The 12,115-nt window shown below is 48.1% G+C and overlaps 2 protein-coding genes across 4 annotated transcripts in view; one reads left to right on the forward strand and one right to left on the reverse strand.

Annotated features, from left to right (window-relative positions):
• The window catches only part of EIF2AK1 (eukaryotic translation initiation factor 2 alpha kinase 1), a 31,962-nt gene extending 20,405 nt beyond the window's left edge, over positions 1-11,557 (forward strand). For all 3 annotated transcript variants that reach the window (XM_040455854.1, XM_040455857.1, XM_040455855.1), the window contains 4 exons: positions 5,905-6,019; positions 6,489-6,571; positions 7,648-7,881; positions 11,193-11,557. In XM_040455854.1, coding sequence (XP_040311788.1) covers positions 5,905-6,019; positions 6,489-6,571; positions 7,648-7,881; positions 11,193-11,363 — 603 coding nt within the window. In that variant the 3' untranslated portion in view covers positions 11,364-11,557. The remainder of the gene's footprint in view (positions 1-5,904; positions 6,020-6,488; positions 6,572-7,647; positions 7,882-11,192) is intronic.
• ANKRD61 (ankyrin repeat domain 61) lies at positions 686-4,492 on the reverse strand. The gene is made up of 3 exons (XM_040455858.1): positions 4,274-4,492; positions 3,237-3,334; positions 686-1,631 (listed from the first exon to the last, which is right to left on the reverse strand). Exons 1-3 carry the CDS (start codon positions 4,490-4,492, stop codon positions 686-688), a joined length of 1,263 nt encoding a protein of 420 aa, XP_040311792.1.
• Positions 11,558-12,115: the final 558 nt, after the last annotated feature.

Genomic DNA, 12,115 nt, shown 5'->3' on the forward strand with positions numbered 1-12,115 from the left:
CTAATATAATTGAGGACATTAAACGTATTTAATGCGGACAAAAATCCTCATAGGTTATTGCAGCCTTAGAGGTAAAATCTGTTTCTATAATTGTGTATCTTCAAGGGAATTTAATATGGCCAATTTTTTTCTGCTGTTTAAAAAATCTGTGCTTATCCTGATTTTTAATCACAACAGGCTATCAAGAAAGAACACGTTTACCTCTTTGGCAGAAGAGTTTTAAGTGGATTTTTTTTTTTTTAATTTTTTTAACGTTTATTTATTTTTGAGACAGAGACGGAGCATGAACGGGGAAGGGTCAGAGAGAGGGAGACACAGAATCTGAAATAGGCTCCAGGCTCTGAGCCGTCAGCACAGAGCCCGACGCGGGGCTCGAACTCACGGACCGCGAGATCATGACCTGAGCCAAAGTCGGCCGCTTAACCGACTGAGCCACCCACGCGCCCCTTAAGTGGCTTATTTTTGAACAAAAAGTTGAATTGTGGAAAATGTATTTAAAAGAGTATTTGGGAACAAAAAAGTTAACGTGCAGATCATTTTATTTTTTGAAAAAAGGTTAGGAACCAAATGGTTTGTACATCCGGGATGTGCAAGCTGATGGGTTCAGTGTTGCCCGGGTATGTGTCTTAGCCAGAAACCGCGCGGTGAGTTACTGAAATTCCATGGCCAGTGCCACTTGGGGGTGCTATTTCAGGAGGTAAGCTAAGTCATGAAAGCCATATACAGAATGCCACATCTTCACGGGGAGAAGTCGCTTCAAGTGCCCTTTGTACTTCTCACCATAAATATTCCTGAGGTTCCTTTTGCAGATGTCCTGTAGGGATAAGGGTCTTTGAGATAGCTTTATGAGGGTTTCCCTTAAGAGGTAGAATTCTGGCAGCATGATTCCCGCAGGTAGAATTCCGTGGTTGTCGGTCAGTCTCAAAGGATAAGAGCGATGAAGTAGCCTGGCCAGAAGCTCCGTGTCCCTTATGTTGGAACCGCGCTGAAGGTACATGTAGATGGGAGACTCCCCGTTTCTTGTTAATAGGTTGACATTTGCTTCAAATTCGAGCAAGAGATTGATAATTGCCTCTCTGCCTCCAAAACACGCCTCATGGATGGCCGTTTGACCTTCGTGGTCCTGGGCATTCACTTGGGCTCCGTGAATTAGCAGTAAACGGATGCAGTTCACGCCCGCGGCCAGCGTTCGGCCTGCTTTGCTCGACGCCGTGCTCACCGCCAGCTTAAGGGCCGTGTTCCCAGTGGAGGAGATGACACGGTTAACATCTGCTCCGCAGGCAATTAATGTTTCCATCATCTCCTTGTTGAGCATGTCTGCAGCCGTGTGAAGGGGCGTCATGCTGGATTCATTAACAGCATTGATGTGGGCACCATTTTGGGCTAAAATGGAGAGCACTGGATAGGTCCCGTAGGTTATGGCCAGGTGGAGGGGAGAGTGTTTGTTGCTGTTGTCTACCCGAGCGTTGACTTGGGCTCCGTGTTCGCACAAAATGCGGAGACATGTTATGGCATCGTTCTGAATGTCTGTCAGGATCCTTCGTATTCTGTTCCCCGGTTTTGTCCACGTGGTAGAAATGATCGGCCAGTGCAGCAGCATCAGGTGAAGTGTGGTAAGGCCTCTTGTGTCCCTAAAATAGTTATTCATCACAGATTATACTGTACCCACAAATGTCTACGCTATATCCACGAGTATCTACACTGTATCCACGAATATCTATGCTGTATCAACGAATGTCTACGCTATATCCATGAATACCTACGTTGTATCTACACAAAGAATTAGTGCTCAAGAAGGGAATGTCTATTTGAAGTAATTCTCCTCAACTACTTGGAAGAAGCGTTTGGAAATCTGCATGGCCGTTTAGTCCTCGGGGTATCACGGCGTTTTGGGGGGACAGGGTGCTGCGCATCACAGCATTGGAGGGGCCTAGCTTCCTACAGCAGTTTCAGTTTTGTTGCCCCTGCTGGGACTGGCCTCTCCGAGGCTGTATGTTAGTTAATCCTGTGCCCCAGCGCCTCACACGGTGCTGTGGTTTAGCAGCCACGCGGGAGAGTTCCGTGGGCCTGGGTGTGACCTGGTCTTACCGCAGGGCTGAGCCGAACCGGGCCAGAACCCCCGCCGACGTGGCTCTTCGTGGCCCTGCATCTGCTCCCCGCGTGTGGGGAGGTGGAACAGAAGACAGAGTCGAGTCTGGAGACCCACGGCCCCCCAGTCAGTGAAACCAGTTGGTCTTCACTCCCTGCGCCAACTCAGGTGCAGCCAGGGTTTTACAGCGGCCCCCGTGCGCCCCTCTGCCGAGGTCTCTCCGGGTGGCCTCCAAACTTGCTTTATTTGGCAGAGAAAAGGGAAGGCTGATTATGAATAGCTGACCGATCTGCTGAGATTTGGAAATGACTTTCAGTTCGCGCGTATTTATGTAGCGTAAGGCCCAATGCTCGGGAGGGATAGGGTGAAACAGTCTCTGCCCTTGCAGGCCTGACAGTCTGGCCTGAAAGGCGTTTCAGTCGCTAGGCCAGAATTACCTGTGGGGAGAGTTCTAAGGGCTCTGAGGGCCCACGGGGGTGGCCTGTGGTGGAAGGGTCGAAGGGTGCACCGAGGGGCCGCTGTGGAGGAGGGGGCGCGTTGGTGATGTCCAGTCGTGGAAGGACAGCACGAGGGTCTGCAGAGCTGGGCAGGGGTGAGGGGGGAGCCACACAGGTTGGGGGGCTTTTCAGGAGCATAGTGAGGATTTGGGGCTTTACTTTGTTGTAATGTTATGGGGCCAAGAAGGTGTTGCTTCACTAGGTAGTATTTATCGGGCACTTAGTGCCTGGCACTGGTCTAGGTGGTGAAGACGGGTTGAGGAGCCACACAAGCTTCTCTTTTGTGAAGCGTACTTTCTAGGGGTGGGTGAGAAAAAGGAAATCCGTTGTCTGTTTCTGTTTACTTATTTTTCACCCTAGCTTAGGGTGTTAAACTCCTTGAGGGCTGCGACCAGGACTTAACGCATTTTCCACAGCATCATTGCTGAGCGCTTAATTCTCAGGATGCTTTCAGTGGGCTGCCTGGTGTGTATTCCTGCGTTTCGGCCACTTTTTCAGAGGCTCTCATCTAGTCAGTAAGGAAACGGGCTCATTCGAGACCTAGGATTTTGTAGTCCGTGACACCGAAGGATGGGTGAGTCCGGACGTGACCGGGAAGGGTAACCTAAGTCATGCGTCTCCTCACTTAGAAGTGATCCCCGTCGAGTTACCTTACTTCGGGGTCAGCGCCATGTTCTAGCAAACAGAGCAAACTTTGCGCCTTGCGGTGTTTGGCAGCCAGATGAATGGGGATGATGGACTGCGTCTGCTTCGGGGGAGAAACCGAAATACGTTACAAGGAGCCCTGTGCAGGGAGAAGTGGCCATTGTGTCAGCCTGCTGTTTTGGAGGAAATAACGTGTATTTAGTATCTCGGTTCGGTATTTTTTCTGGTATGTGCATGGAAATTTTCCTTCCTTTTGACTGTTTTAAAGGACCCCAAACCAGTGAGTTTCTTATTATAAAACCTGTGTTTTACATAAATGCAGATTTACCAAGGCAACAGAAATCACTTACTGAAAGCTTTGGAAGTTGATTCTTGTGGGGAGCTCATAGGGGAAAGTTAACGGTAATTGCTACTAAGTCACTTTGTCCTTAAATTAACCTGCAGGGTGATTGACAAGTGCAGTTTTGTGGTTTTTCCTACTCTGCCAGAGTTATAGTCTCAGGAGTAACACCCACATTTCCGGGGTCTCAGAGAGAACGTGGCGTGTGTCCTGTGACTCGCCGAGCTGTTTATGCCGGTTCTTAAAATGCATATGTATGTAATCAGTGGCTTCACAGTGGGACAGCAGGATGAGGGAAGAAGGTGGGGTAAGGGAGAGGGTGACTTTTTGAAAAAATAACTATAAAGGTAATTGTATAAAAATGTAGAAAATGATAAAGCATATGTAAAAAGGGGAAAAGTAATCCCTTCACACAGCTGTCATCACCATATCCGAGAGGATGGCATCAGCATTGTGCCAACTAAACGCGTTCTAGTCCTTTCGCGTGTCCGTGTGTGTGTGTGTGTGTGTGGGAACTGGGGGGGGGGGGGGCGCGTCAACTTAGGAGGGCCTGCTCTGGCCATGCGGTGCGCTGGGGGTGACCTGTGGGGCTGCGGGTGTGGTGGGGCCTCGAGGAGCCCGCGCGAATTAGGTGGTGGGCCTTTGGAGCAGCGTGTCTTTTCTCTACAGGTGGCTGAGCAGAAAGTGGGGTGGGGGGGGTACCTGGTTCAGGAGGAGTCGGTAGCTGGAGTCGGAGTTGGCCAGAATGGTCATGGGCCGGTTGACGGGGTGGCTTCTCAGGAGCACCCGGATGGCCGCACAGTCCTCCCACATGATGGCCTCGTAGAGCCTGATGTGGAGGGCCGCAGCCGGGCCTTCTTCCAGGGGCTTGGCCCCGTCGGCCACCAGCTCCCTGCTGCCTCTCTTGGTTATGTTTCCCATGAGCAAAACTTCAAAGAGTAGGGACTTGGAAGTTCAGGGGACACTTGTGACAGAATTGGTCAATTTTAGTCTCATTATGACCCCTTCAGTTCCATTCTAGAACTGTGAAGTTCTGTGAAGGCTTGTATCTGTGAACAAGGTTCACTTTTCTATCAGGCTCAACTTTTTAAAGCTTTGTTGTTAGGTCCTACAGTGGCAGATAGAAACATGGTTTGGGGACTTTTTTCAGTCACAAAAACATAGCCAAATTATCGTGTGCATGAGATCATTTCTGTGTTATTCTCCATTCGGCGATAGTTAAAAAAAAAAAAGAACAAAGCTAAAACAGGAATTTATAGGTGCAAATAAAAAATTAAAATTATTACATTTAAAGTAAGAAAAGCCAACTTTTAACCTAAATACGTTTTTTGTTTTGAGTAGAAGGCCTCTTCCCCTCAGTGTGGGCGCAGGTCTGTGCTGGCACAGGACTAGTTACACTGGGAGAAGTTTTGGGTCTGCACTGGTTGCTTAAATAGAGCTGAATGCGTCCCTTCACAGTCGCAGCCCTGGCTAACAGAAAAGAATCATCCAGGAGCTTTTTACAAATATCAAAATGTTCTCATTAAAAAAAGAAATCTGGGGCGCCTGGGTGGCTCAATTGGTTGAGCGTCCGACTTCGGCTCAGGTCATGATCTTGCGGTCTGTGAGTTCGAGCCCTGCATGGGGCTCTGTGCTGACAGCACAGGGTCTGCTTGGGATTCGTTCTCTCTCTTTCTCTCTCTGCCCCTCCCCTGCTTGCTCTTGCTCTCTCTCTCTCAAAATAAAAAAATAAACTTAAAAAGAAAATCAGTCTTTGGCTTGTTGGAGAAGATGATAGTTTTTAAAAGCTTCTCAGGGAGTTCTGACGCTCGGCTGACCAGTTGTGAACAAAGTGTGCTCTGTGTTAGTGGTTCTCAAACTTGGAATAACGTGGGGACTTCTATTACTATTTTTTTGTTTATTTATCTAGAGAGAGTGTGGGGCGGGGGGAGGGGCAGAGAGAGCGAATCCCAAGCAGGCTCTGTGCTGCCAGCCTGGAGCCCAGTGCAGGGCTCGAACTCATGAACCGTGAGATCATGACCTGAGCTGAAATCAAGAGCTGGACACTTAACCAACTGAGCCACCAAGGCACCCCAACATGGAGAACTTTAAATAATACTGCTGCCTGCGTGCACCCCCAAGAATTCTGATTTTTTTGGTCTGTGGAATGGCTTGGATATTGGGATTTTTTTTTAAAGCTCCTTGGTGATTCTAATGTGCACTTGAGTTTTAGAACCACTGCTCTAATTTTTCATTTTTGAGGGGCTCCCTGCTCCTGAGTTGAAAACTCTTAATGTCTATGCATTTTTACAATTTGTTTAAGAACACCAAGGAATTGTTCTGTTTGTTTACAGCCTAGAAATATTTTTCTTCATGGCCCTGATCAGCAAGTAAAAATAGGTGACTTTGGTCTGGCCTGCACGGACATCATACAGAAGAACACAGACTGGATCGATAGAGATGGGAAGAGTAAGTTTATTTTGGTTGTGTTCTTTTCTTTCTATCTTTTTTTTTTTTTTTTTTTTTTTTTTTTGGCATTAAGGAAAAAAGAGGCCTGATTGAACTTGTGGATATATTTTTACAAATGTTAGAGACATACAGTGCAGGTGGGGGAGGGGCAGAGAGAGGAGGAGACACAGAATCCAAAGCAGGCTCCAAGGCTCCGAGCTGTCAGCACAGAGCCCGACGCGGGGCTCGAGCCCACGAACCACGAGATCATGACCTGAGCCGAAGTCGGACACTTAACCGCCTGAGCCACCCAGGTGCCCCTGTGCTTAAAGAGAATCACAAAGACTTAATATAATAGCAAAAGTAAGATAAAAACAAAAAGCAACCATCGTTCCTTCGGGGGCTACAGTGCCCTGCTCAGAGTCCGTGTTCTTTATTGTAGACAGTGTGAACTCCGCAGTGTTTAAATGTCTGGCTTTTCCAATCGTAGGAATGCCCACGCACACTTCCAGAGTGGGTACCTGTCTGTACGCCTCCCCTGAGCAGTTGGAAGGATCCGAGTATGATGCCAAGGTAGTATTCGCTGCCTTTCTCCCTTTTGTTAGACGGAGTCTGCAGTCATGAGTAGCAGAAGCGCAGATAAATGCGATGGCTGCTCTCGTGCAGAGGAACTGGGGGGATAACTGAGCAGGGTACCTTGTCTGTTACATCAAACTGTCAGAACAGGAAAGCTAGCTTTTCAGCAGAGTCTGACGGCACTGACTTTTAGGCTATTTTACCGCTCATAAATCCGTGGGTGTCATAAATTATTTTTGAAATGAGCCTTCCCTTTAGAAGGTCACTGTTAACCTCGGGATGCTAGAATTCATAGAAGCCTGTTTTAGCCTGCCTTTCTTCTGTTTTCTTAAAAAAATGCTAAATAACGCTACAGGAAACTGTGGTTCTTGATTCCCTTTGAAGTAGAATGAAGATACTGAAGAGTTTTAGTCCGTTTTGTTCCTTGAAGGAATGTCGAAGTAAATCCATTTCTCAGAATAACAGCCTAATAGATTTTCTTTCTTTTGATGAATCATTCAGCTTTTTAGTGACTAGGAATAAACTGTCAGAAAAAACCATGGCGGTTCCTAAAATCCTATCTGGCAAAGGCTTTTCTGTAGAAAAACTCTTTCAGGCAAAGTAACACATTTTCTGCAGCTTGTTGAACTTCCCCAGAATGCTTACCCATGTCTAGAGGCAGAGGGGGCACCACCGGAGCAGGCCGCAGGGACACTGTGACCCCCTTAGTTGGAACCAGCCCTTGTGGGCTCACACCTCTCGCTCTGGCTGCTCCAAGCCTGGATTTGCAGGGAAGTGATAGTGTGGTAGTGATTGTGGGTGCTGGGGGTTACCCTGCTGCTCGCCCGGCTGTCCATCCTTTGTGCCCGTGGATGCCCCTTTTTGCTGTTTAGAGACAGGGATTGTGACAGTACCAGTCACCTCTCCCTCAGGGCCATTGCTGCAGGTGGCAGACACATGCTGCTGTGAGGGGTGAGTCCGCCCACTAGGTTTCCTTCCTCGTGAGGTCTGTGAACCATCCTTCCTTACAAAGGAAAGGGTACTCTCTCCCTGTGTGTTTCACCACTAAATTCCCTTTCCTCCGCTTTCTCCAGTCAGATATGTATAGCTTGGGTGTGATCCTGCTGGAGCTCTTTCAGCCGTTTGGAACAGAAATGGAGCGAGTGCAAGTTTTAACAGGTTTAAGAACTGGTCAGATACCTGAATCCCTCAGTAAGAGGTGTCCTGTACAGGCCAAGTATATCCAGCTCTTAACTAGAAAGAACGCATCTCAGAGACCGTCTGCTGTTCAGCTGCTGCAAAGCGAACTTTTCCAGAATTCTGCAAACGTATGTATATATGTATTTTCTTCATTCTTTTTTTTTAAAGTAAACTGCCCAACGTGGGACTCAAACTCACAACCCCAAGATGAAGAGTCACGCGCTCCACTGACTGAGCCAGCCAGGTGCCCCTTGTATATGGATTTTTAATACTGGGGAAAATATGAAGCTTAAAATAGAATTTGAATTGTGAATCTGATTTCACGAGGAACAGTTGAGCTTAGAATAAAGTTTGTGGGAGCCAGACATTTAAACTCCTTCCCAGAGTTCCCAGTAACACACTTTTCATAGTCCAAGAAGCGAGGTGACCACTGCCGACCGTCTACCGTAAACATGTAATTGTAGGCTGTGCTTTTTAGCCCCATCTTGCTAAGTCAGAAGGCTTTCTTTTTCTTTCCAACCGTGATGTATAACCTTTTCTAAATGATTATAACACACCTACTAGTCAAAAGGAGCACCTGGCAAAGGGTGAAAGCAGGAATTCGTGGGGGGAGGTGGAGGGACGGTGGCAGAGACTGCCTTAGCCCGTCTACGATCCTTCCGCATGCAGGTGTGTGTCTGGTTCTCAGTCCTGTGATCGCCCCAGGACACCCCCCTTCCTTTCCTCCTTCCAGACATGTTACAGAGCCAAGCACCGTCCCTGGTCTGCATGTACCGGAGAAACATCCGTTCTGTTTCTCTAGAAACTTTCTGAGGTTTAACGAAAGCTTGATTCAAAGATACATTCGCAGATCCTCTAGCGCTTTGCTCCTCCAAGTGTGGGGGAGGGCTGATGAGAATGCACAGGGTCTTGGGCTCCACCCCAGACGTGCCGAGTCAGAATCCGCATTTAACAAGACACCCCGAGTGAGTTGCACACCCTGTGCTGGAGCAGTATTGCATTCACTGCCCTGGTCCTCACGGTGCAGTCTCCAGGCAAGCAGCATAAAATCCTCAGGAACCTGCTAGAATTCTCAGGCCCTCTCTGGTGCCCTGACCTAGTCTGAGAGAAGTCCCGGGGAGGGCGAGGGAGCAGCGGTCTGTGCTTAACACACACCTGAAGTGGCTCTGATGCACGCTAGTCTGGGAACTATTTGTGCCGTCTGTTTAGTGGACCTGTTTCCTACTTAAGGCTTACTAATTTTCAAGTAAAACCGTGAATTTCACTGGCTTGAATGATAAACAGGTGGGTGTAGTACTTTGCCGAGTCTCTGAAAATAGCAGATGTGGTTATTAAATTTATCTCCTCCTCCCATTTAAGTCAGATATTAGATGGGGTGCCTGGGTGGCTCAGTCAGTTAAGCGTCTACCTTCAGCTCGGGTCATGATCTCACAGTTCGTGGGTTTGAGCCCCGCATCGGGCTCTGTGCTGACAGCTCAGAGCCTGGAATTCTTTATGATATAGCCTACACATGCCTATAGAGATAAAATTTGTACATACAGGCAGTCATTGCTTTGCGTGGTCATACAGACTAAAAATGACCATGCTGAGCTCAAACCATGCAAATGGATATTAGTAGTCAATGGGAAGTTACAGTTGTCCCGTGACCTTTAAAAATGTTTCTCAGAGAGGCACCCACATGGCCCAGTCTGTTAAGCATCTGACTTTGGCTCAGGTCATGATCTTGTGGTAAGTTTGAGCCCCGCATCCGGCTCTGTGCTGACAGCTCGGAGCCTGGAGCCTGCTTCAGATTCTGTGTCTCCCTCTCTCTCTGTCCCTCCCCTGCTCATGTTCTCTCACTCACTCTTTCTCAAAAATAGTAAAAAATTTTTAAATAAAAATGTTTCTCCAAACATTAAAACTTGTCAGTTTCAGATGTACATGGAAACGAAGCCAGTTGTAAAACTAGTATTTAGTGCACTGTGATTAAGAAAGTGTTCAGGAGTGGCGTGAACAGCGCCTGCTTCCATCTCCTAAGTAGAATTTAGGATACAGAATGAACGTCTTTTCTGTGCCTTGGTGCCTTGTGTATTCCTTTTCTTTTTTTTGTTTAACATGTATGTATTTAAAAAAAATTTTTTTAATATTTAATTTTGAGAGAGACAGAGCACGAGGTGGGGGGCAGGGGCAGAGAGAGAGGGAGACACAGATTCCGAAGCAGGCTCTGAGCTGTGAGCTGTGAGCATAGAGCCCGATGCAGGGCTTGAACTCACAGACCGTGAGATCGTGACCTGAGCTGAAGTCGGACACCTAACCGACTGAGCCATCCAGGTGCCCCATTGTTTATGTATTTTTGAAAGAGTGCACACACACAAGTGGGGAAGGAGCAGGGGGAGTTGGGGACAGAGTTTCTGAAGTGGGCTCTGTGCTGACAGCAGAGAGCCTGATGCTGGGCTTGAACTCGTGAACCGTGAGATCCTACCCAAGCTGAAGTCGGACGCTTAACCGACTGAGCCACCCAGGTGCCCCTAACTGTACACTCCTAAGTTTGGATTGGCTCCCAACATTTTATCCTTTGCACTTCCAGTGTTGTGAAAGATCTCCCAAGGGTTTTTCAACATGAATTTTGCTGTTACTTTCTCTGGGACATCTTCGTCCTTTTCCTCATTTATGTTAAGTCATCTTCCTGGGCCCTGGGGCTGCGCATCCCATCTGTCTGGTGGCGGCAGGAGCAGCAGCCCCACAGTCAGCTGTTTCTTCTCGAACATCACTTCGGTGTGATATGGTTTCCCCTCCAGCATCATCGCTTCTCATCAGCTTGGGGCACGTCTGTCTTGGTTGGCTGGTTCCGTTTTCAGTTATTCATTTTATTTCAGTTATTTATTTATTTATTAATTTATTTATTTAAAAAGATCTTAATTTTTTTTAGTGTTTACCTATTTTTGAGAGAGAGACAGACTGCAAGTGGGGGAAGGGCAGAGAGTCGGGGAGACACAGAATCTAAAGCAGGTTCCAGGCTGAGATCTGTCAGCACAGAGCCTGATGCGGGACCGGACCCCATGAACTGTGAGATCATGACACAAGCTGAAGTCGGACGCTTAACCAGCTGAGCCACCAGGGGACCCAGTTATTCATTTTTAAAAACTGTCTCATGGGTTTGTCACTGGGGACGAGTAGGCAACACAACCACACACATTGGCAGTACTGACGCAGTGACCAAGCACTGACAGTCAGAGTGATGCTTGGCCCCTGGTCGTACATCGTGGACTGAGGTGCTGACAGTTGCGGTTATGCAACAGTGGGAACCTCCCCCTCGAACGCGTGGCTGGGTGCCTGGCGCTGCCTCCCTAGCCACGGTAACTGGAATTCAGGCCCACCGGAAGCATGCGGAGGGAGGGATGCCTGGATGTTTAAAATGGAGGAAGCCGTTTTAATGGAGCTTAAAATGTTCTTCTTACAGGTTAACCTCACTCTACAGATGAAAATAGTAGAGCAAGAAAAAGAAATTGAAGAACTGAAGAAACAGCTGAGTCTCCTTTCTCAGGACAGAAGGGCTAAGGACGACACGAAGGACGGGAGTGTGCCCGTCTCGCCTTCGTCAGGCTCTGTAAATGTGACCTTGGACTTCTAATCCTTCCGTCAACTGGAATGTAAATTTTTAGTCTTTATTAGGGTATGGATGGTATACTTGTATTTAGTGAACCTGTACAAGACTTATTAAAGTTGTAGAAGTTCCCCCAAACTGCTTTTCCTTCAGGCATTCTTCCACAAGCCAGCATTCTGGACTGAAGCCTTCTCTAAACTAAACCTATTTTCTTGCCCTTGTCCTTGTCTATGAGTTCCTGATTTTTAATATCACGGTCTCTCCCGTCTCTGAAAGCAGAGATTTAGACACCGGGCTCAATTTGTTCTCCTTTGAGCTCTGCCTGTCGACCACCAAGCCCTCCTCTGGAACATTCTGCACAGATCTGGGTTTGTGCCTATCCCATCACTGCCCACGCCCAGGCCTGCACGCTCGCCGGACTTGATCACTGCCGGTCTTCCTCCCCCTTCCGTGCCATTGCTGCCAGTTAATTACCAGGAAGACATCTGTGCAGATCACTCCCTGGCTCAGAAGCTCCTGCTGGCTGTCTGCCGCCTCTGAGATACAGCTTCAGCTTCTTAGCATTACAGTGTGCATCATCCAGCCTTTCTGTTCCCTTCACCTTCAGCTCGGCATCCTTCCAAAACCACGCCCTTCTTGAGCTTTGTGCCTCTTCCCCCAGATGATCTGAATGATCTCACGGTAGCTCTGGGATGTGTGTACCTGTTCTCCTCCCCGCCCTGTTCCCACGGGGCGCGCCTTTGCTCCCACAGGGCCGGCTCCCGGCCAACCTATGTTCC

This window comes from Herpailurus yagouaroundi, unplaced genomic scaffold, assembly GCF_014898765.1.
Source record: "Herpailurus yagouaroundi ecotype Mexico unplaced genomic scaffold, PumYag 216, whole genome shotgun sequence".
Classification (NCBI taxonomy): Eukaryota; Metazoa; Chordata; class Mammalia; order Carnivora; family Felidae; genus Herpailurus; species Herpailurus yagouaroundi.